Below are 21,313 nucleotides of genomic sequence, written 5' to 3' on the forward strand. Positions count from 1 at the left end.
TTTTAATTACCTTTAGAATTTAATTATTTGTAGTGTTATTTTAAAATTATGTGAAATTTTTAAATTTATTTTAATTATTCTGTTTTTAAACAAACAACTTATATCTATTTTCACCGTTAAATACACATTTAGTAGTGCTTTTAAAACTGAATATACTAATTTGAATTTGATATTTAGATGTTATTCTATTATGGAACCTTGTGTTTTTCTTGTGATTTGGTAGGCATTCATTTTTTAATATTCAACTATTGCGTCTCCATTTAATTATCCACACAATGAATGTCAACTGTCATCGTTAAAGCTTGGAAAAACCATTGCAAGTGTATCTGAAAGCAAAGGTTGCGAGGAAAAAACACACACACCGCAGCGGTGAAGGAGACACGTAAAAAAAAAAAAGCAACAAAATCATCAAGATTTTTTTTTTAAAAAAAAAAAGAAAGAAAAAGAGAGATAATCGGACCAATTGACAGGTCTCGTTATCTTTTATGAGACGATCTCACGAATCTTTATCTGTGAGACATGTTAACCTACCAATATTCAGGAACGGATTCATTGTAGGACCAGGGAGGGCCACGGCCTCCCCGATTTTTTTTAAAATTATTACTATATAAGATATATTTTATTATTTAATATATATATTATTTGACCCATAAAAAAAATAAAGTGTCTATAATTGGTATAATAGTTAAAGACTTTCAAGATTTCTTTTAGATATTCTGTTTATTTTTTTTAATTATTGTATTCTTATTATTGAAATTTATATGCAAATATATAATAATTATTTTTTTATTTTTGTATGTGTGGTGGCCAGCCGGCCCTCAAGACACAATAAAAAAATAATATTCTTATCATAAAAAGTAATATTTTTTCATGCAGGATCAAAATAAGAGATCTGTCTCACAAAATACGACTTGTGAGACCGTCTCACATAAGTTTTTGTCGTATGTTTTACTAGTACATATAAGTAGATGAATATTTATGAAAAGAGGTGATTTTATAGGAAAAAAAATAATTATGATGCAATATATATTAATAATAGAAGTAATATACGCACATTATTTTATATCAACTAGTAATTTTATGTAAAAACTTGGTGAATTTCATGGAAATGAGCAAGGCAAAGATTAAATCTTTCCATATCCAATTTTTCAAACACCTGTTTAAATAACCAATCTATAACATTTTTTATTTTGAAAAAAATATTTTAATTAGAAAATTTTCAGATGCCCGAAAGTCAGATTTGTTTGTATGAAAATGGAAAAATAAAAAAAATTGTGACATAAGGATCTATAAAAAAAATAAATAAAAAATAGCGTCTGATAATTTATAAATCATAAAAACAATTATATTACGATTTTATATGTCAATTTTGTAAAACAGTTATTCCAACTGACTCGACAAATTATATGAAACCAAATTTCCATGTTTAGATTTGAGACCTAATTTAACAAATTCCAGCCAAACAAAAGAAAAAAGAACAAGCCAGCAACGAAAACTAGACATCATCCTGGAAAAGCCACCTGTTGGCTGTTGACGAAAGAGATCTCTTCACCCAAGCAATCCAAATCCCAAACAACCAAAGTTTCCGCACCGAGGGCGATTCAGCATACGCCGTCGTAAGCATGGCGTCGTTGGTATTTCGAGCACCTTCTCCATGTTCAGCTTCCTGTTCGTTCTCTCGTGGCTCCCTTACCCACCCAAGCTGCATTTCCCAACGAATGCTTGCCCCTAACGCCGTCGTACGTCCGAAGCCTCTTATGTTTGTTCTTCTCACGATGATTGATCCTTTCTTTATATTTATTCACGAAATATGTAGTCTGTTTTCATGTTAATGAACAGTCAATGGTCCTGATTTTGTCGCCGAAAGTAAAATTTTCAAGTTTCTGGTTTTTTGGAGAAGAATTCTTGTTTTGACTGAACAAGAAATGAAATTTCGATTTCCTTTTCCCGAATGGACTGAAAGCAGAGCATGGGATTTTTATGCTTGTGCTTTGTTTTTTTGGTATAATTAGAGATGCGAACAGATGGAGCCAGTGAATGGAAAGCCATGTTTTCCGGTTCTCAACGATAATATGCTTCCAAAGTTCTTGCAATCGAAGCGCCTGGAGAAAGCAATGAACAGAAACAGCGGTAATACCAGGCTCAAAATATTCTCTGGCACCGCCAATTCTGCACTTTCTCAGGTGAGTTGCAGTGTCTATGGAGATCATGTTGGATTTTTTTGCTTCCTTACATCAGTAGTCTTCTAGATTCCATTTGATAGTGTTGAACTACACAGTGTTCCTCTTATCAACATGTGGGCTTGGCCATATGGTTCCAATTTAAGTTGGTCACAAGATTTTACTTGATTGAATTGAATTAGCAGGCTCAGTTTATTGGCATCGATATTCATCCAATGTTGATATACGTATTTGGGATTATCTTTTTGAGAAACAATAAGATTATATATGAGATAATTTGTATTTATCCCGACTCCATGGTAACAGAGAAGAACAAAGCAGAATCGATAAAGGTTGGGAAGAATAGGGGAAAATTTCTGCTGGCAGCAAGCCAAACCAAACAACTATTCTCTTTCTATTAACTACATTTATCGTGTTTATTGCCTTTCAGTTACGAACTCAAGCTATACAGTTGCTCTTCTTGCTCTTTAGCTATAGGTGGCTATGGATCCCTTTCATTTCTTGATCTCTGCAGCTGTATCCATTTGACCACCCTCCATACATCTTTTTTCATTATTATTGCCAAGGTTACTCCAATATTCAACCATTTTAGGCATTTACCCCTGCCAAAAGTCCTCTGTTTGGAGACTACAACACAAGTGCCTTCACAATCAAACAAGGACCATCATCCTCTTTTTGCTATTTGATCAGGCAGCATATGTTGCAGACTGTTCAAGCCATTCAAGTGTATATCTTGCTTGTGTTGGGCAGTTTATACTTTATAGCCTTTATAATAAGCTGGTCCATGCCTTGATCTCTGTAGTTGTTTTGGGCAATCAGATTAATACTTTCTCTGCTCCTGTAATGTCTTGCATTCTCACAGTTTTACTCATATATTTATTGATATAGAGGATTTGTGTCTCTTAGGAAATTGCTTGGTATATGGGCCTCGATCTTGGAAAAGTCCATGTCAAGCGGTTTGCTGATGGAGAAATTTATGTTCAACTGCAAGAGAGTGTACGAGGATGTGATGTGTACTTGGTCCAACCCACCTGTCCTCCAGCCAACGAAAATCTTATGGAGCTTTTGGTAATGATAGATGCTTGCCGAAGGGCTTCAGCCAAAAATATTACCGCAGTGATTCCGTACTTTGGATATGCTAGAGCTGATAGAAAGGCAAGTTCAACATATGTTTTACTAGCTAGATGAGTTCTTAATGATGCACACATGCTTGATGAATTTGACAACCGATTATTTAACAAGTATCTAGCTCTTGAGTGATGATATGAATTCACCATTTTCAGCTGCACTCTATTTCACCCTGTGAAATTGTTTTGTTTTTCTATCACTAGACCCAAGGACGTGAATCTATTGCTGCCAAGCTAGTGGCCAACCTAATCACAGAGGCAGGTGCAGATCGCGTACTTGCTTGTGATCTCCACTCTGGTCAGTCCATGGGTTACTTTGATATTCCAGTGGACCATGTTTATTGTCAGGTAATCGCATAAAGTTTCTGTTCTCTAGTTTTTTTTCCTATTAATTAGTCACTGTTTTAACTCTTTTTTCACTGCAAAAGCCTGTCATCCTCGATTATCTTGCGAGCAAGAAAATATGTTCCAATGACTTGGTAGTGGTCTCTCCAGATGTCGGAGGAGTTGCAAGAGCTCGAGCTTTCGCCAAGAAACTATCTGATGCACCTCTAGCCATTGTGGATAAAAGGCGTCAGGGTCATAACATTGCCGAGGTAGTTTTGTGCTAACCTATTGTTCTACAATTTATTGAGTTGATAATTTATGTGCTACAAACAGGTAATAAATTTATTTTCTATCATTTGACCTCTTATTTATGAGCCAGGTGAATTTTGAAGGCTAAAAGATGTTATGCCAAACTATGTAAGATTAAATGTATGAAATGTGTCGACCAGAGTTGATGTCACGATTTTTAGCGTTGCATTAATTTTTACAAGTATTACTTGAGGTACGATTTGCTTGAATGCTGCCTTAGATTACGATTTACTTGAATGCTGCGTTAGATCAGTTTATGTGTTATCGAACTAGCTAAACCCTGGTATTAATATTATAGCATTCAAGAAAACTCATAATTACTCTTTGGTGGTCTTTATGCATGCAAATGGTAATCATATGGCGTCTTATACTTATAGACAGTGTTTATATTTTTAAGACGATCTGCAGGCCCTATAGTTTCCACCAGTTAACATACAAGGATCCGTTTTGGTCCTAGTGGCCTTTAGAAATGATTATTTATCAAATCTATCTGCTCCGAACTGACTAACCGAAATACTAACTTACCTTTCTTGTTTAAAGTTTTAGTATCATGTTAAACAACGTCCATAGCTATTTGCAGGTAATGAATTTGATAGGTGATGTTAAAGGAAAAGTTGCAGTTATGGTGGATGATATGATTGACACAGCAGGTAAGTAAAAGCTTATATAATTACATTATGGTATTCTTTCTTTGAAAATGGTGTGAGATTGAACTCCAATATCGCATTCTCATATTTTCTAATCTTGAAAATTGCATTCAAGAAAATAATTTATGAATTAAAGCATCATGCGTCATTACAAGTTTACAACAATCTTACTTAGAGCTTGCAAAGCTTTGTCTGCCAGTTAATAATTTGAAATCGACGAGGATCAATGAGAAGCTGAATGCCGATTTTTTTCTTTCATTTAAACCTTCAAATGCTGACATATCTGTTGGCTCTTAGGAACTATTGCCAAAGGTGCAGCTTTGCTCCATGAGGAAGGTGCTAGGGAAGTATATGCATGCAGCTCTCATGCTGTTTTCAGGTGACTAATAGAGTCAATCCTTTGCCAATTAACCAGAACAAACTTCTATGTGCTAGCTGCTTTTTTTGTAACAGTTCATATACTATTGAACAAATTCTCTCAGCATTTTTTGTTATGTATATATTTGTCTGATGTGCAGTCATATACTAGTGGTATTCAAGTATAAAATTTTCAAGTCAATTTGCTTGAATATTTATGCAAGTTAAGTTCAATTAACCATCACTTGGTATTACTCTATTTGTTGTACATATTTTTCAAAATCGTATACATGTACCATGTGACTGAAAGAATTGGATATCTTGCAATTTAATTTTCAAATGCATAGCTTTTACAATTGACTATCAAATGGTTACGCATTGCAAATCGACAAACTCTATTAGTGACTTCAGTTTTACATGCTTACGGTGGGAAATATTATTGTGTTGTCTTAACATGATGACTGGTGAAACTCACTCTTGATTTATCATATTTTCGGTTTTTTATGAAAATTAAGATATTCTCTTGTTTTCCAATTACTAAGTAACATAAGAACATGCTTTAGTTTACCAGTCTGGTTATGATAGGAAAGCCGTAATGTTGTCAGCTAAGCACCACATCTTCTGAAATAATGCAATCATAGAGTTTGAAGGATTTTGTGTTTGGTCATTAAAGTATAGGATGCCGAATTTTACACTCCAAAAAGTTATTGGGCGCCATTAGTTATGCTACTTTTTCTTGCATACGATACGAAAGAAAGAATTTATCAGGAGTGTCAGGATCGATTACAATAACTATTAGGGGATAGATATTTGTAATTGTGAAAGGTAGTAGTTAATTTGAAGAGTATCACATGTTGAAGCAATGGTACAATATAATGGAATTCATTTATCCAACTTAATTCTGTTTATTGGCATCAATGCCACTCCTGCCTTGTTTGCGGAGTAGGCATAAATTTAACCACTTTATCGATACCTGTAATAAAATACAATGGGGCATGCATCTTACAGAAAGCAGGGACTATATGATAAACAAAGATTAGGGAGCCTGAACTATTTTTCTATGTGATGGCAGTCACAAAATCCTTTGTATCTTTAATATATCCTGACTTTTTTTTTGCTGAAAGAAAGAGCTGTATTCAATGGTCACACCATGTGCATGCTTCTTGTGCATGCGAAGCTTCTGCTTTATTGATGTATAGATGTTTTTTACAGCCCACCTGCGGTCGAGAGGCTGTCTAGTGGCCTATTCCAAGAGGTCATTATTACAAATACTGTTCCAGTAATGGAGAAGAATTATTTCCCACAGCTGACGGTCCTGTCGGTCGCTAATATTTTGGGTGAAACAATATGGCGAGTTCATGATGACTGTTCTGTGAGCAGCATTTTCCAATGAAGGAAATATCAGTTTACAAGAGCACTGGGAGAACATACTGCTTTACTTCGCTGATGGAAAACTAATAAGATAATCCAATCATTAGATCTCACACCCTTTACATTTCACTCGCATGGTTATCTAATTTTATCATTTTACATATCATAAGCACCACTCACCTCCCAAAGTTGCAGATATTTTAGCCTGATTAGCCTAATATCGAGCATCAATTGAGATGCAGTGCGAGCTGAATCATTCTTTTCAAGCTGTCTAGTCGAAGACGAAGTGTTTCCAACAGTTGTCTTCAAGGAATAGGGAAATCCCTGAGTTGATATTTGTGAAAACTGGAAAGGGAAAGCAAAATTAAGTATTGTTTGCTCATTTGACAGTTTTATTTAACTTATTGTTTTCCATTTAATTGCAAAGCCATGGATTCAAGAACAAGGCTCAGATGAAATTGTTACACAGCAAGGTATTTTGATACTTTGTACCCAAGTGGCCAAGTATTGTTCTGTCTCACTGTTTAGATAGATACACTGTTCTAGTGTAGTCAGGGACTGCAAAATCTTGTAGTCACATTTTCTTATTATGGTTTGAATTCATTTACTTTTCAAATATCAATTGCTCTCAGTTTCTTCATTCTGTAGCACCTTTCCCCCCTTTTCTTTTCAAGTTTATTTTATGATAACTATTTGGAAATACCTGTTTCATATCTCAAATTTTCACTGCATCACAAAATCTATTTTTAAGATGCATTTTTGTGTGAATGTGGTGGTCCATCGATTATGATAAATTCCAAATCATGGCACAACGCACATAAATAATTGAATTCACTAATGTTTCAATAGAGAGAATCTTACATAAAAATGTAGAGATAATAATCATAATTGATTTGATGATAATTTATGCAAACAAGGAAAACCCTCCCATATATCAAGACAATCAAATTTTGACCAGAAACCCTTCGATCAAGGAAAATCGCTTTTTTGACTTCAAAACACAAACTAAAGAATCCGATGCATGTGACGACAAGAATTTTTTTTCCTTGCAAATAATTCCTTCTTCGCCTTTGCATGCTTTACATCCTGTTATCCACCATCCTCTGAAAAAGTTAAACTAAAATCACGGAACTTCTTGGGCCAAAAAAATTATATAAAAAACTTTGATTTAAATATAATAATCGATTGCTTTAGTAGCTTTCAAGCGGAACATTACAAATTAATGAACATATTCGAATAGTTGTTTTATTTCCATCTCCAACTTTGAATTAAACAGCTCTTTCTCTAAAATTTCTATGGCATTAAGTAATAATGTGATTGGAGCCATAAACTTCATTGCAATGCTTCTTTCAATACCTATCATCGGAGCAGGAATTTGGCTGGCAACTGAACCAGACAACTCTTGTGTAAAGATTCTACAATGGCCGGTCATCGTCCTCGGAATTCTCGTCCTAGTCGTTGCGCTCGCTGGTTTTGTAGGAGGGTTTTGGAGAGTTCCATGGCTGCTAATAGTCTACTTGGTAGCCATGATTATCCTCATAATATTACTTGCATGTTTAGTTGTTTTCATTTACATGGTAACATTGAAAGGGTCGGGCCATCTTGTCCCGAGTCGAGCTTACTTAGAATACAGCCTCGACGACTATTCGGGTTGGCTCCAACGAAGGGTTAGAAGTTCTTTCAAATGGGAAAGGATCAGAAGTTGTCTCAGCTCATCCAGCATGTGTGCTGAGTTGAACCAGAGTTACAGAATGGCTCAAGATTTCTTCGATGCACATATAACTCCTTTGCAGGTAATATCAAAATCTTTTCAAAGCGATATTCTAAAATAACATCTTTTTTTCAATGGATTTGTGTTTGAATCTAAGCATGTTGGTAACATACATGCTCTTCGAAAACTCCCATAGCCCCCTTTTCCCGTTGAATATTTCTTGAAATTTCGGATCATATATCTGTTTTATGGTCTCTACACTGTCGAAAGAAGTGTAACCCAACTCTTGTTTGATGGTTTCTGTACGTAGTCTGGATGCTGCAAACCACCTACGGAATGCGGATACACATTCGTGAATCCCACATATTGGATCAGTCCCATAAATAATGCAGCAGATATGGACTGCTTGCAGTGGAGCAATGATCAAACCCAACTTTGTTATTCCTGCAGTTCATGCAAAGCTGGATTGTTGGCCAATCTCAAGAAAGAATGGAGAAGAGCAGATATCATACTGCTCATAACTTTTGTGGGATTGGTTTGGGTTTATCTGATTGGATGTTTTGCGTTTAGGAATGCCAAAACTGAAGACCTTTTTAGGAAATACAAGCAAGGGAATTCATATAATTAACCGATTAAGGATCATACTTCACTTTCTCCTGGACCTAGCTAGCTAGAGCATCCATGTATTGTCTCTTTCGTTTTCCTAGAATTCAAACTTTTAGTGTGCAAAAATAATAATGTCTTCATCTCAGTTATATTTTTTTTTACATATATTGAGAATACCATGGAGAAAATAAACTATGCAGACAAATTTCTTGATATAACCTTATTTAATAATAATGAGAAAACAAATTATACTTACAAACAATGAAAGTTGAATACAATTATACACATAAAAAAAAACTTTATAAATGTGGAAGGTGGAGTAGATATTTGGGATAGAAGAAAAATGGAACGCGAACTATATAATTTAGACAAAGAAGTACAAAACAAATTAACAAGCATATATATATATATATATTATACATGAGTGTGACTGACTGTGTGTATCAGTGTATATAAATTTAAATTAAAATGGATGTAAGCACCTCCAGAGAAAAAAACATGAATCTGTTTGAGTTCATGTTTGATATTATTTTTATATAAATTTTGTAAATTTGTTAGTTTTAATATTTTTTTTTATCGTCAGCATCATTATTAAACAGTCAACTAGTATATTTGGTTGAGTTTGGTCTCGTTTGTTTTTTAAGAAAATAAAAAAAAAATTGAGTTAATTTTTTTTTATTATATAAATTTCAATATTATTAGATTTTTTAATAGACAATATATTTTTCAAAAAAAAAATCTATAAAAATTAGATTAACTCGAAACACACTGAAGTAATCATTTTTTTTTTAAATGAAGAATAATACATTTTATTTCGATATGGTTTTGATTTAGTTAAAAAATGAAGTTTAATTTTCAGACAAACTAAAAATATTCGAGTTTTATTGTAAAACTCTAATAAAATATAAAAATTTCAAATTTTATTTAGAAATTCAATTTTACAGATATTTTATAAAAATAAAATAAAAGTCTGATCGAATAAACTGATATATATATATATATATATATATATATATATATATATATATATATATATATATATATATATATATATATATATATATTTAAAAGTCTGACTAATTGATTACGCAAACCTAATTTTGAATTAATTGGGTACTACTGGCCATTCGATTAGTCAGACTTTTTAAAATATATATATATATATATATATATATATATATATTTTAAAAAGTCTGACTAATTGATTACTCAAACCTAATTTTTGAATTAATTGGGTACTACTGGCCATTTCGATTAGTAAAAAAATCATACCATATTTTGAAATTATTATTCTAAAATTATACATATTATTTATTGAGATATTTTATCAATATTAATAAGTTTTTTTATTTAATTAATATACAAAATAATTATATGTATCAGAATATTTTTAAAAATTATACTAAAACCTAGGAAAGCCCGGCCCCTCGAAATTAAAATATCCCGGGCCCGACCTTTTTTTTATTTTTTTTTTTGTTTTATTATTAAAAACCCGTCTTAGCTTTTAAATTAAATAAAAAAATTAATGGAATCTCAATCAAAGGTGCTTCCTTTGCTTTGCAGTTGGAGCTGAAATAGTTGTCCACAGCAAATTGGAGGTCTGTTATGGCTGACAGAGTGATAAATTATGGAATAATCGGCGTTGGAATGATGGGGAGAGAGCATCTCATTAATCTTTATCATCTCAAGCCTCAAGGGGTTGCTGTGGTTGCCATAGCTGATCCTCATTTGCCTTCTCAGCAAGAAGCCCTGAGTCTTGGACGATCATTTAACTGGCCTCTTCAGGTTTTCTTTGTTTGTTTGATTTTATTTGTATTATCTAATTATACCCAAAATGATGTGCTTGTTATGTGTGAATTTGAAGGTTTTTCCGAGCCACAAGGAGCTTCTGGATAGTGGGTTGTGTGATGTATTGGTTGTTTCAACTCCGAACATGACTCACTGTGAAATCTTGATGGATATCATCGAATACTCGAAACCCCATCATGTGTTGGTCGAGAAGCCTCTCTGCACAACTGTTGCCGACTGCAGGAAGGTGAGGAACAAACACAACTGACCTTAGTCATAGTAATATGGCTCTCCTATTAGTGAATGTTATTTGTTGGAGTGAAAAATATTATGAAGTTTGGAGAATGGTTGACCAAAACATGTCATGTAGAAAAAGTAGAATGCAATGTGTGTGCGTGTGCTTTGTATAGAAACTGAGTACTTTGGGGTGAGACGGCAACATAAGTTTTTTGTGATTGCTATCTTGTTAACCCATAGTATTCGTTGTGGTTTTCCTATTATTATGTAGAGTTAGTATATTCGGTAATTTGTGAGTATAGAGATGACTTATATTGATATCCCCTCCACATGGATATAGATAGAATGACCTGTTTATCACTAATGACTGGGGGGTTTCTGTGATACTGTTAATGCCGAGTATTTCATGCTATGCTATTAACAAAATGGGAATTTTGTGGTATTATTTTCTGTGGTTGAGTGATACTCATTATGTTTTGCAACTATGTTAAGCCATAAACCTTGAATTGTGAAAAGATAAATCGTGATTGAAGTGAACTAAATGCTAATCTGAGTTGCAAACACATTCCATCTTTGTTGGTCAATAATGATGTCAATAGCTATGAGCCCATAAACCAGAACCAGTACAAGAAATCTTTTTCATTTGGCTGAGCTTCTCCACCGAGTTGGTAATGATGCACCTGGCTGATGCTTCAGGCTTAAATACTTTCTACGTCCACTGATAACGAACAGATGGAGGGAAATATTCTTGTGTCATCTTTTACATTGTGCTGACGTCCAGTTTGTGTGGCCTTGTATGTACCTTCCATGTTCTAACTCTCTGACGGTACAGAATTGTGTTTTCAGGTCTTGGATGCTGCTAAGAGTAGACCAGGTGTGATAATACAAGTTGGCCTAGAATACAGATACATGCCACCAGTTGCTAAACTGATAGACATAGTGCAAAGTGGAATTCTGGGACAAGTCAAGATGGTGGCTATCCGGGAACATCGATTTCCATTTCTAGTTAAGGTATGATTGGCCACTCATACCTAACTTGCTTTGCGCTGAGTAGTATTCTTGACTTTTGCTTTTGCAGGTCAACAATTGGAATAGATTCAACTGTAACTCTGGTGGTACCCTGGTGGAGAAATGCTGCCACTTCTTTGATCTCATGAGGCTCTTTGCTGGTTCTAATCCTGTTCGAGTCATGGCTTCTGGATCCATTGACGTAAATCATAAAGATGAAATTTATGATGGCAAGGTTTTTTCTTTTTCTCGGAAATCTCAACACTTAAGATAATTGCTTTATAACTTGTAACACCAACACAAGTGATTCATGTGTCATAGCATTAATTAAAGGCTATATTACCTATTATTATTGTGCTCTAGATTTCTTTTCGTTTCTAATTTGGAGTACATGATGACTCTTCTCACTTTAAATGTCACTTTCTGGTATCGGCAGGTGCCTGATATAATTGATAACGCATATGTTATTGTTGAATTCGAGAACAGTTCACGGGGCATGCTCGATCTTTGTATGTTTGCTGAAGGCAGCAAAAATGAACAAGAGATATCTGTTGTTGGTGACATCGGGAAAGTAATACTTTGTTCTCCGTTCACAGCATATGTCTGTACACAAACATAATGCACAAATCATGCACTTACCCATAAATAGCGGCAACGCATGATCATTGGCTGCATGAAATTGCTACGGTCAGTTCTTTCATTTCTCAACTATAGCAGCTTCTTAAAGTTAATTAGTCACTCAACAGGGTGAGGCATTTGTTCCTGAGGGCATTGTTCGTTGGGGCAGTCGAGTTGAAGGGAGGGACGGTGTTAAGGTATTAAAAGCCGAGGATGAACGTATAAAGTGAGTCATTCTTATTTCTAGTTAACAAACCACCTGAATTCTCTTTGAAGGTTTGCAGGTGTGATACAAATATTACCCTCGGGAACAAACTGTCCCATAGTGTTTAAAAAAGAGATTAAACGCAGATTGTATGAGATTAAACTTGAAACGTAAGGAAATCGATTCAACTCGTCATTAAACGCCCTTAATCAGGATTAAACGAGTTTTTTTGTTCCGAATTTTATATTACTTTTTAAAAAATTAAAAACCTTTCAATTTTCATAATTAAAAAGTCTTTAAAAAAACAATTATCTTCGAAACAGAAGAAACCCAGAGACTCTCTTGTGCTAAAAATTATAGATTTGAGTCTTGAGATTTGTGTTTTTTAAAATTTGATCATTTGTGCATTAATCTTAAATTTATTTTACATGTCTTATTTAACCTATTTATTGGTACGAGGTAATTAACATTTTAATAAAAATTTGTAACATTTTTTTAGGTTTAAACTTGTAAGACTTGAAACTTGGTTTCGACTCTTCCTCACACTTCACTTTTTTAGAATCCTTAGTCTCTCAATTTTAAACCGTATAACTTCTTAGCCTAAAATTCACATTATAGCTAATTTAGACACAAATTGACCGATATTCGTTTAAATATCATGGTCAATTTTTGGTTAATTTCTCCAGATTGTGTATTTGGACCAAAATGTAAGTACTCAATGTTTAATGTGGCACGTTTTTGTTTTCGTCTAACGGGTTCCACTTGCAAAAATTCACAGATGAATTGGAGTGATTTTCCTATGTAGTTGCTGTATAACAGCAGTCAAAACAATAACATTGTGCACATCTCATCCTCTGTTTACTGCTTATCAGATACAATGGGCTGCATCATGGCTCTAGCTATCTGGAACATCTGCAGTTTTTATCAGCAGTGAGAGCAAAAGGGGAGCAGCCTCTTGATGTAGATTTGCATGATGGATTGGTTTCTGTAGCCATAGGAGTTGCGGCACAATTGTCAATTGAGAAAGGGCGATTTGTCACGATTGATGAAGTCATGGAATAAGCATTCATTTGACATGCATTACTTTAATTTTATGTTCAAGACTTCAAGTAAATCACAAACGCGCAGTCAAGCCAATCTAGAGCATTTCCCGCGAAGCAAATGTAAGTATTCAGCGAAATCCGAGAGGAACTACGGCTCTTGCTTTATGTAGTCTACGAAACAGTGACCGTTGGTTTCCATGGTGCATGCTTCATGTAATAAATCTCAACTAGTTTGGGTTCAATGGTTACCGGATGTTAAACATGAAGTACGTTGTTCCGTAAATATTGTATTAAATAGGAATGGTTTCCCTCTCCAAAGTTGTAAGATTTTATCATCCAGTGTTTCAGATGATTATGTCATCTGTTGTTTGGAAGTTTGGATCCTTGATAGATAATATAATCCTATTGATTTTCCCTCCAACATTCAATTCCACGTTGTTTTGGCTGTTTTATATATGCTAGCGTCAAGTGTGCTCGTACAATCGGTTTTCCATCAATATTTTTTAGCCAGGTCAGTAGACTATTTTATTGATGTTTTTTAGTTAAATCGATTTTTAGCAGAAAAAAGTTGCTAATTATACTTTGTACCAACCAATATAAGGGTAAAAAAACAAAAAAAAAAAGTGAAGGCCAATGTAGCAATTTATTTGAAGGCCAAATTGTGTCGGTCTCCTTTGCTCAACTTTAATACGAGTCCAAAAAAAACACTTCAATTTAAGTGTAGACACATAATAATTTCGTTGATGCCTTTGTATCAAAATGACTTGGGATCGTATGCAGTCAACTTTCTATGGGCAACAGTCCCTTAGTTGAGTTTAAATAAATTTTCTGCAAGACTAATTTCTACATAAAAATACCTCCTAGCTGTCCCTGGGAAAAAACAATGGTCTTGAAATATTTATTAATTTATATGCTAGGATTTGAAAATCTCACGTTTTCGGGGTAAATACGATATTCTTGCAAGGACATAAAATATGATTTTATTAACTGAAAAGATAAGGTATTTTCCTTTTCAACAATAAATGTTCATTGTACAAAAAAAAAAATTTGTGCTCCAGGTAATCAATCATAAACCATTATCCAACACGATTAATAAATCTTGTATTGATGGTTCATTTTTCTAATTCTCTCTCATTTAACCATTTTGGATCTTTTACTCCAATCCAACAGGGACTTCAAAATGTGATATTAACTAAGATTCACAACTAAATATTACATCCCCGTCGTTTTTTTCAGATGCGCACCCCACTGTCCAGTACTTGTAGACAAGTTCTGGTTCACCGTCAAAACTGGAAATCACCCATACCCGCACTCGATCAACCACCTCTCGTTGGTAAAGGAAATTTTTATCAAAATTTAGACAACACCGACTTCTCTGTGCACTATCTTACTCTGTCTCTTCAAAATTTCATTACCATAGAGTAAGCAATTATATACACAAATATATCTATCTACAAAGCAACCGCTTTCTTTATAAGATTAAATACAGCAAAAATAAGCACCATCCCCACTACCTTTTTCGAAGCTAGCACCCGGAGATTTATCCTTAAACGATGGTTCCTCATGAATTGCACCCCAGATTCCCCCAACCACATAATCCAAGAAAGAAGAGAAAATGATACCACTTTCACTGTTTCCTTAGGTCCACACACGTTTCTTAGGCCACTTGGCACCTCCACGTACGACCAACCATGACCTCCTCCTTGAGTGCAGTGAACCTGGTTTAACCCAAAACACTCGTTCACCCAACTCGATAAATTGATAAGTAACTTTGAAAGCCATGCAATCTCATCATCAGAGATGGGCCGTTTCATCGAGTCACCCTTGTATCTAATCTCATCCCCCATTAGGTTACCAGAACCTCTCGGCTTGAAGATTTCATGGTATGACTGATGACAATGTCTGAACTCCAATGCTCCAGATGATGGCTTTGTAATTGGGCCTCCAAATAACTGGTTTACTTGGGCTTTCAATGAGTTGAGATTCTGTAGATTCTGAACGACATTGTTTCCAGCAAGTGATTGCAGCTCAGCCTCCGCACGCAACAGAAAGGGCTGGGGAAAACAACTTACGAGTAAACACAATGTGACTAAAGCACATGGTGTGTGTGTGTGTTGGTGGAGGGGGTGGGGTTGGGGTGGAACTGCTATAGTTTAAACCTGAAGCAAATGATTTCCACCGTCTTCATCATCAGCAAACAGTTGTAGATCTTTGTTCCAATTCTCAGGTAAAAAGGATCCATCTGTATTTCTCTCGCATAGGCCATACTCCCAATCCTAAATGTGTCTCCAAAACCAGCAAATTATAAAGGCTATAATACTGATGTACACATAATAAAAGTAGGTTCTCTATGTCAGAATACAGATATAGACTTTAACAAGGCTCCCATAATCCTAATGAATACAGAATGTTTGAATCTGACAATGAAACATCTCTGAAAATGGGTCCCTTGATACTAACGAATACACTTCTGAAATCATTTGAATCTGGCAATGAGACAAGTCCATGATGCCTTGGCATGTGTATTAGAAGAGTAGCAAAAATTTGAACTGCTATAATGCAGTCCCTGAGCAACCGCAATGGCTTTTATCTCGATAACCGTCAGAAGACTTGGAACTCATAACATAGAGCAAACATACAAAGAAAATGATAACTGGTCGTTTGCTTACTAATGCATAAAAATTGGAAGGAAAAAAGTAAGGCATCAAGGACATAATATACAAGATATTTCCCCCAATAATAGACGTGATCTTCAGAACTAACATTTAGGCAAAAAAAAGACAAACCTGCAACTGCTGGCGAATTGTGGGAACAAATCTGTTTAACATATTAAGCATTGATTTAGATGATTCTGTAACTTTTGAATGGTAAACGGTATCTACGTTTTTTAGGAGATCCATGAGCTCATTAGACGACGTTAATATGTTAATAACCTGCAAAAAAATTTCATACAAAAAAATGTTAATCAGGAAAATGGTACTACCTGAGATAATGCATATAGTATCAATTTATTTTTTGGAAGAGGAAGAAAGAAAAACAGCACTACTCCTTAAATTTCAACCATTATTATTTACCAAGAGTTCCCTTTAGCAAAAAGCTCTACATTGTTAGATAGTGCCACTAATGTTCTGAGACTTCCATCTCCTGTATGCACTTTCAATCATTGAAGTCCTTGTGCAAACTCCGACGGTCAAAGAATCAACTCACAGGACCGAACTTATTAGCGGTAGACCATTCTTATATATATTTGTAACGAAGCAAAAGTGCATAACTAAGTAGATAATTTTATCATCTCTTGCCACAATGTTGGTTCTTTCGTAGGACAGTATTTTAGATCTAAATATGTGATGTCCTATTCCCAAAGACATCCGTGCCAAGTAATCCATCGTGATTGAATGTATATCATGATTTCAAATCACACTCACAAAAATTGTCCAACGAGAAAAAACAAAATTAATATCAACTTCCCAATTTAATGCGAAACGAAGCATATTACAGGATTACCAATTAAATGATAAAATTTAAGAGACACTGCCAAGAATTAGCTAGTAAATATATTTATCAAAGTTCTTTTGCTCAAGTTCTCGTACTTCAGAATTCTCTTAGTGAGGTTTAAAGCCAAGAAGGTGTAAACAAGATCTAGCATTCAACAAATTGTAATAGTCTTCCTCTTACATCCAATTCTTTTAACGTTAAACAACAATGTATAATATACCTTCCAATATATAACCACGATTCATCTTTATGTTAACATACCATTTACTGCACCTCTATCCAACATAGAACAATACCTCAACACAGGGAAGAGAAAGCATCGAATACAAAAAAAGTATTTGTTCGACCAAAATTTTTCCTAAATGAAGGAAAAAAAAGAAGAATCCAGATTTTAGAGTCAATGGTCACAATTCGATTTTTGGATTGTACAGAAAAGAAGAAAGAGAAAAATCTTAAGTTGTATACAAGTAAATATTCTTGATGTTTGATCGGTGACTTGTTTTGCATGTTAGTCATTCGAAAAGTAAAAATTAATAAATAAAATGGTTAACTTATGATTTTTTGATGCAGAATAAAAGTGAAAAAAATAAATGAAACAAAAAAGAAACTTGAAAAGTTTCTGGATGGAAATAGACCTTTGCAACCATCTGAACTACTATTTCTGTATCTGTGTGCAGGAACTTGTGTGCAAATCCAATAAAATGCATGACCAAGGAGCTGTAAAACAGGTAGTTGGCCAATACATATCCCTGCCAGGAAGGTGAGTATTCATGAGATGTTACTCTTGCGACACTTTTGACTGTTTTATGTGAGATTCCGGAAAGTTCATCAAGATCAGGAAACCCTTCAAAACTAACGGACCAAGGTTCCATGTGATTAACCCAAAGCGAAAATACTTGTGATGCATTCTTCATAGATGTTCCCATTGGACAAAATAGAAATGTTCTCAAAATAAATCTGTATAACGGCCTCTGAATCAGTAAGTTCCAAGATCCATTGGAATGTAAACTAGGTGCAGCATCACTTGATCTGACAACATCAACAAAACCTGATACCCTCCGTCCAGGACTGCCAACATATTCAATCTGATCGGACTGTTTTGATGCTGGGATCGAATTTATATTCAAATACTTGACAAAAACATTTAACACATCAGCGAGTCCTGCAGTAGGTGGAGTTTCACCCAGAACTGTGTTAAAAGGAAAATTTATTCCAAATGACTTGCACAAACCCACAGGCAGGGGTGAAAAATCGTTATCAACCAACCAAAAATGGATGAATGTATAAACTACAAATTCTGCCCGCTCATTTGCCGAATTATCATAACCAGTAGAATATCGAAGTATGGACCGATAATATGGTTGATTCACATTCAGATCTCCAACCGGAACAAATGAATGAAGATAGATGTATAGTAGCTGTACATACAAATTACTCTCGGTCTTCTTTTCTGTTCCACGTTTAGCACTTGAAAGACCAGGGATTGAATTAGACCAGTTCTCGAACCTAAATTTCCTAGGTCTCTGAACCTTCACAGCCTCTGAACTCTCACTATTTCCTCTACAAACAGGAGAATAAGCAAACCAAAACAAGAAGTATTCAAAAACATTTAATTGCACCTGACATGAATTGACCTTAACCGAATCTTCCACGACCCTAGTCGCGAACAATGGGCATAAGTTAGCCAAACCTAAATAATCTCGTTCATTCTGAAGCATGTACCTAACCCATTCTGGCAGGCGTTCAACTGGAAAATAATACTTAACAAGAGACAAACGGTCCACTTCATAGATTGCCGACAACAGCACTCCATTTGGTGATAGAAGGTTCAAGAGTTTACCTGCAAGCAGACAAAAAGCAGGGGACATAGGGACAAAACATATTAGTCGCCCAAAATATTTTAAAAATCCCAATAACCAATATGAAATACGAGAAGGAACGTGCAACAAACACGTCCAAAACAAATAACAGAAAATTGCATACTACTGAAGAAATAAAATGAATATAACTACATGACTGTCTATCTATGTCCATACAACAAACCAAAAAAAAAAAGAAACAAAAGCATAGCAATGACGATAACTACAATGCAAAACTACTTACAGTTCCAGAAACAAAACAGCTATGACTAGAAACAATATCAAATTATCACCATAAATCCGATCTTCGTACATAATCCTACATCGACTAAGCTGGTAAAGCCACGAAGAAACGTCATAAAATCCCGAAAGCTTCTGAAATGCAACCCATCGACACAGGCGTTCAAAATCAATTAGGGCCTGAATTACAAGATTTGCGTGTACATAATCTAACCTGTAAGCTCCGAATCATTTTCCAACGCAGTAATATCGATCCACCCATTGGTAAAGAGACGCCTCGGAGCTGAAGGAGGCGAGGAATCATCAAAACCAAAGAGTCTGCAAATTAGGGTCGGGAAAGTGATGGAGAAAAACCATCTCTGTTGGTCGGGGCTGTGCTTCCCGAGAAAAGACTCCACGGCAGAGCAAGCGGCGGAAATCTGAGGCGGAGACGTTGCGGCAGCTACGGTGGAGGCCAACTCCGTGCACTTGTTCTGCGCGTCGGTGGCGTAAGAACGAAGAATCATGATGTGGCGAGAGAGAGAAGTGAACGGGCGAGGGTTTTGAGGAGATTTTGAATGAGAGAGGGGCAATGGCGCGTTGTAGGAGAAGAAGCTCGAAAAGAAGGCGACGCGGCGTTGGGCTGCGCTTTCCTCGATGGGTGCATGAGATGTAAAATGACCGTGACACGTGTAAATCAGATGAATTAAGGCTGCATTTGAGATTTCATAGAGACTTCAATATAGATTGGAAATCTAATTTTTTAGATTAGAAGTGTCATGTCCCGAGCTCGAGTATGTATTTGTGTGATTGTACAATAGACTTTTATAACAATTATTTCATATTCGTACTCATTTTATGAAAATGTTCAAGTCAGATAGCTTTAAAAATTCATTGTAACTCATTATAAACTCATTTTAAATCTTTCATTTTTATCGTGTGAGACAAGAGGGTATCACAATCACCCCTTCTTCATAACTCGACGTCCTCGTCGCGACATGATCCCTCGATCCACCAACACTGAGAATCTAGAGGTGGCTGAGTCAAGGGATGTAAACGATCCAAATAAAATCAAACCAAACTAAACCAAACAGTAGCAGGCTTGATCTTAGCTTGTTTAAGATTGTTTGAGGCTTGAGCTTTCGAACTTCTATTATCAGGCTCGAGCTCCGTTTGTATTGAAATTACTAAGCTCGAGAAAAGCTCGAGTTCGGCTCGTTAAAATCTCGTTTATCATGTTAATCAAGCATGGCTCGATCTTGATTCATTAATAGCTCGTTTATCATGTTTAACAAGTCTGACTTGAACTCGGCTCATTTTCGAGCTCATAAAGCATAGAATTGAGCTCGAGCTTGAGCTTGATTCTAGATTGTTAAAAATTAAATATATATATGAACTAATTTTAAATCATACATTAAAAAATAAATTCATTCATAAATAACTAAAACCACAAAAATAACAACTAAAAAAACATAAACTCATTGTATTATTGAACGTCCCAAAATAATACATCTAACATCCAGATAACAAATATTCGTCATACACTAATATCACCGTATAAATAACATCGCAATAACTTGACTCCTTTAATACTTCATTTGATGTGTTCCAAATAAATTTTATTTTTTAATCAACATAAATTCATTATATTCAATTTAATATAATATTTTAAGATAATAATTTGTAAAGTTACTCAACGAATATATGATTTGGTGATGTAAATTTTTTTGGAAAAAAAAGAATAAGTTGGTGTATTTCTGTTAATTTATTATATTTTAAAGAACATTTTAGTATAATGATATGCAAGATAAAAAAATATATAATTGTGACTATGTAGTGTAAATTCATCTTTTTTTCAACTATGTCCTGTGTTCAATTCCTTCTATTGACATTAGTATTGATATTTTTATTTGTTAACTCAACAAATGAGCCAAGTTCGAGCTTACGAGCCACCTAAACAAGCCGAGCTCGAGAGCCTATTATCGAACATGTTTGCGAGCCTTTTATCGAACATGTTTGCGAGCTCACGAACTGAATATCCTTATGTTTGAGCTTGGTTTGATTAAATTTTCAGGCTCAAAATTAAGCTCGAGCTTGGCTTGACTTGATATGATTAACAAACAAACTCAAACGAGCTTTTTATCGACCCGAGCTTCGAATAGCTCGCAAACGATTTGGTTCATTTACATCCCTAGGTGGCTCACAT

At 34.9% G+C, this 21,313-nt stretch overlaps 4 protein-coding genes across 4 annotated transcripts; 3 read left to right on the forward strand and 1 right to left on the reverse strand.

The window, feature by feature from the left end:
- The first annotated feature begins 1,443 nt into the window (after positions 1-1,443).
- On the forward strand, positions 1,444-6,936 carry LOC140828903 (ribose-phosphate pyrophosphokinase 1-like). The gene is made up of 8 exons (XM_073191783.1): positions 1,444-1,739; positions 2,013-2,183; positions 3,087-3,335; positions 3,512-3,655; positions 3,736-3,903; positions 4,524-4,593; positions 4,888-4,969; positions 6,160-6,936. The coding sequence occupies exons 1-8, from the start codon at positions 1,623-1,625 to the stop codon at positions 6,338-6,340; spliced, it is 1,182 nt and encodes a 393-aa protein (XP_073047884.1). The 5' UTR covers positions 1,444-1,622; the 3' UTR covers positions 6,341-6,936.
- Positions 6,937-7,445: 509 nt separating this feature from the next.
- On the forward strand, positions 7,446-8,771 carry LOC140829878 (protein TORNADO 2). Its single transcript, XM_073193160.1, has 2 exons — positions 7,446-8,111; positions 8,340-8,771. The coding sequence occupies exons 1-2, from the start codon at positions 7,614-7,616 to the stop codon at positions 8,655-8,657; spliced, it is 816 nt and encodes a 271-aa protein (XP_073049261.1). The 5' UTR covers positions 7,446-7,613; the 3' UTR covers positions 8,658-8,771.
- Positions 8,772-10,148: 1,377 nt separating this feature from the next.
- LOC140828905 (uncharacterized) lies at positions 10,149-13,948 on the forward strand. The gene is made up of 7 exons (XM_073191785.1): positions 10,149-10,420; positions 10,500-10,670; positions 11,507-11,671; positions 11,739-11,903; positions 12,105-12,239; positions 12,415-12,512; positions 13,364-13,948. The coding sequence occupies exons 1-7, from the start codon at positions 10,241-10,243 to the stop codon at positions 13,551-13,553; spliced, it is 1,104 nt and encodes a 367-aa protein (XP_073047886.1). The 5' UTR covers positions 10,149-10,240; the 3' UTR covers positions 13,554-13,948.
- Positions 13,949-14,905: 957 nt separating this feature from the next.
- Positions 14,906-19,789, reverse strand: LOC140828906 (uncharacterized). The gene is made up of 5 exons (XM_073191786.1): positions 19,343-19,789; positions 17,665-18,869; positions 16,321-16,467; positions 15,694-15,810; positions 14,906-15,588 (listed from the first exon to the last, which is right to left on the reverse strand). The coding sequence occupies exons 1-5, from the start codon at positions 19,632-19,634 to the stop codon at positions 14,986-14,988; spliced, it is 2,364 nt and encodes a 787-aa protein (XP_073047887.1). The 5' UTR covers positions 19,635-19,789; the 3' UTR covers positions 14,906-14,985.
- Between the last annotated feature and the right edge of the window lie 1,524 nt (positions 19,790-21,313).

The sequence above is a fragment of the Primulina eburnea genome, chromosome 4 (genome assembly GCF_022965805.1).
Source record: "Primulina eburnea isolate SZY01 chromosome 4, ASM2296580v1, whole genome shotgun sequence".
In the NCBI taxonomy this organism is placed as follows: domain Eukaryota; kingdom Viridiplantae; phylum Streptophyta; class Magnoliopsida; order Lamiales; family Gesneriaceae; genus Primulina; species Primulina eburnea.

Coding starts and splice junctions, on each gene's coding strand:
- LOC140828903 (XM_073191783.1), top strand. CDS start 1,623: ATGGCGTCGTTGGTATTTCGAGCACCTTCTCCATGTTCAGCTTCCTGT. Junction 4,594..4,887: donor TGATATGATTGACACAGCAG/GTAAGTAAAAGC, acceptor GTTGGCTCTTAG/GAACTATTGCCAAAGGTGCA. Junction 4,970..6,159: donor AGCTCTCATGCTGTTTTCAG/GTGACTAATAGA, acceptor TGTTTTTTACAG/CCCACCTGCGGTCGAGAGGC.
- LOC140829878 (XM_073193160.1), top strand. CDS start 7,614: ATGGCATTAAGTAATAATGTGATTGGAGCCATAAACTTCATTGCAATG. Junction 8,112..8,339: donor CACATATAACTCCTTTGCAG/GTAATATCAAAA, acceptor TTCTGTACGTAG/TCTGGATGCTGCAAACCACC.
- LOC140828905 (XM_073191785.1), top strand. CDS start 10,241: ATGGCTGACAGAGTGATAAATTATGGAATAATCGGCGTTGGAATGATG. Junction 10,671..11,506: donor CTGTTGCCGACTGCAGGAAG/GTGAGGAACAAA, acceptor TTGTGTTTTCAG/GTCTTGGATGCTGCTAAGAG. Junction 12,513..13,363: donor GCCGAGGATGAACGTATAAA/GTGAGTCATTCT, acceptor ACTGCTTATCAG/ATACAATGGGCTGCATCATG.
- LOC140828906 (XM_073191786.1), bottom strand. CDS start 19,634: ATGATTCTTCGTTCTTACGCCACCGACGCGCAGAACAAGTGCACGGAG. Junction 18,870..19,342: donor AAATGATTCGGAGCTTACAG/GTTAGATTATGT, acceptor GTCTGCTTGCAG/GTAAACTCTTGAACCTTCTA. Junction 16,468..17,664: donor TAGTTCAGATGGTTGCAAAG/GTCTATTTCCAT, acceptor ATTTTTTTGCAG/GTTATTAACATATTAACGTC.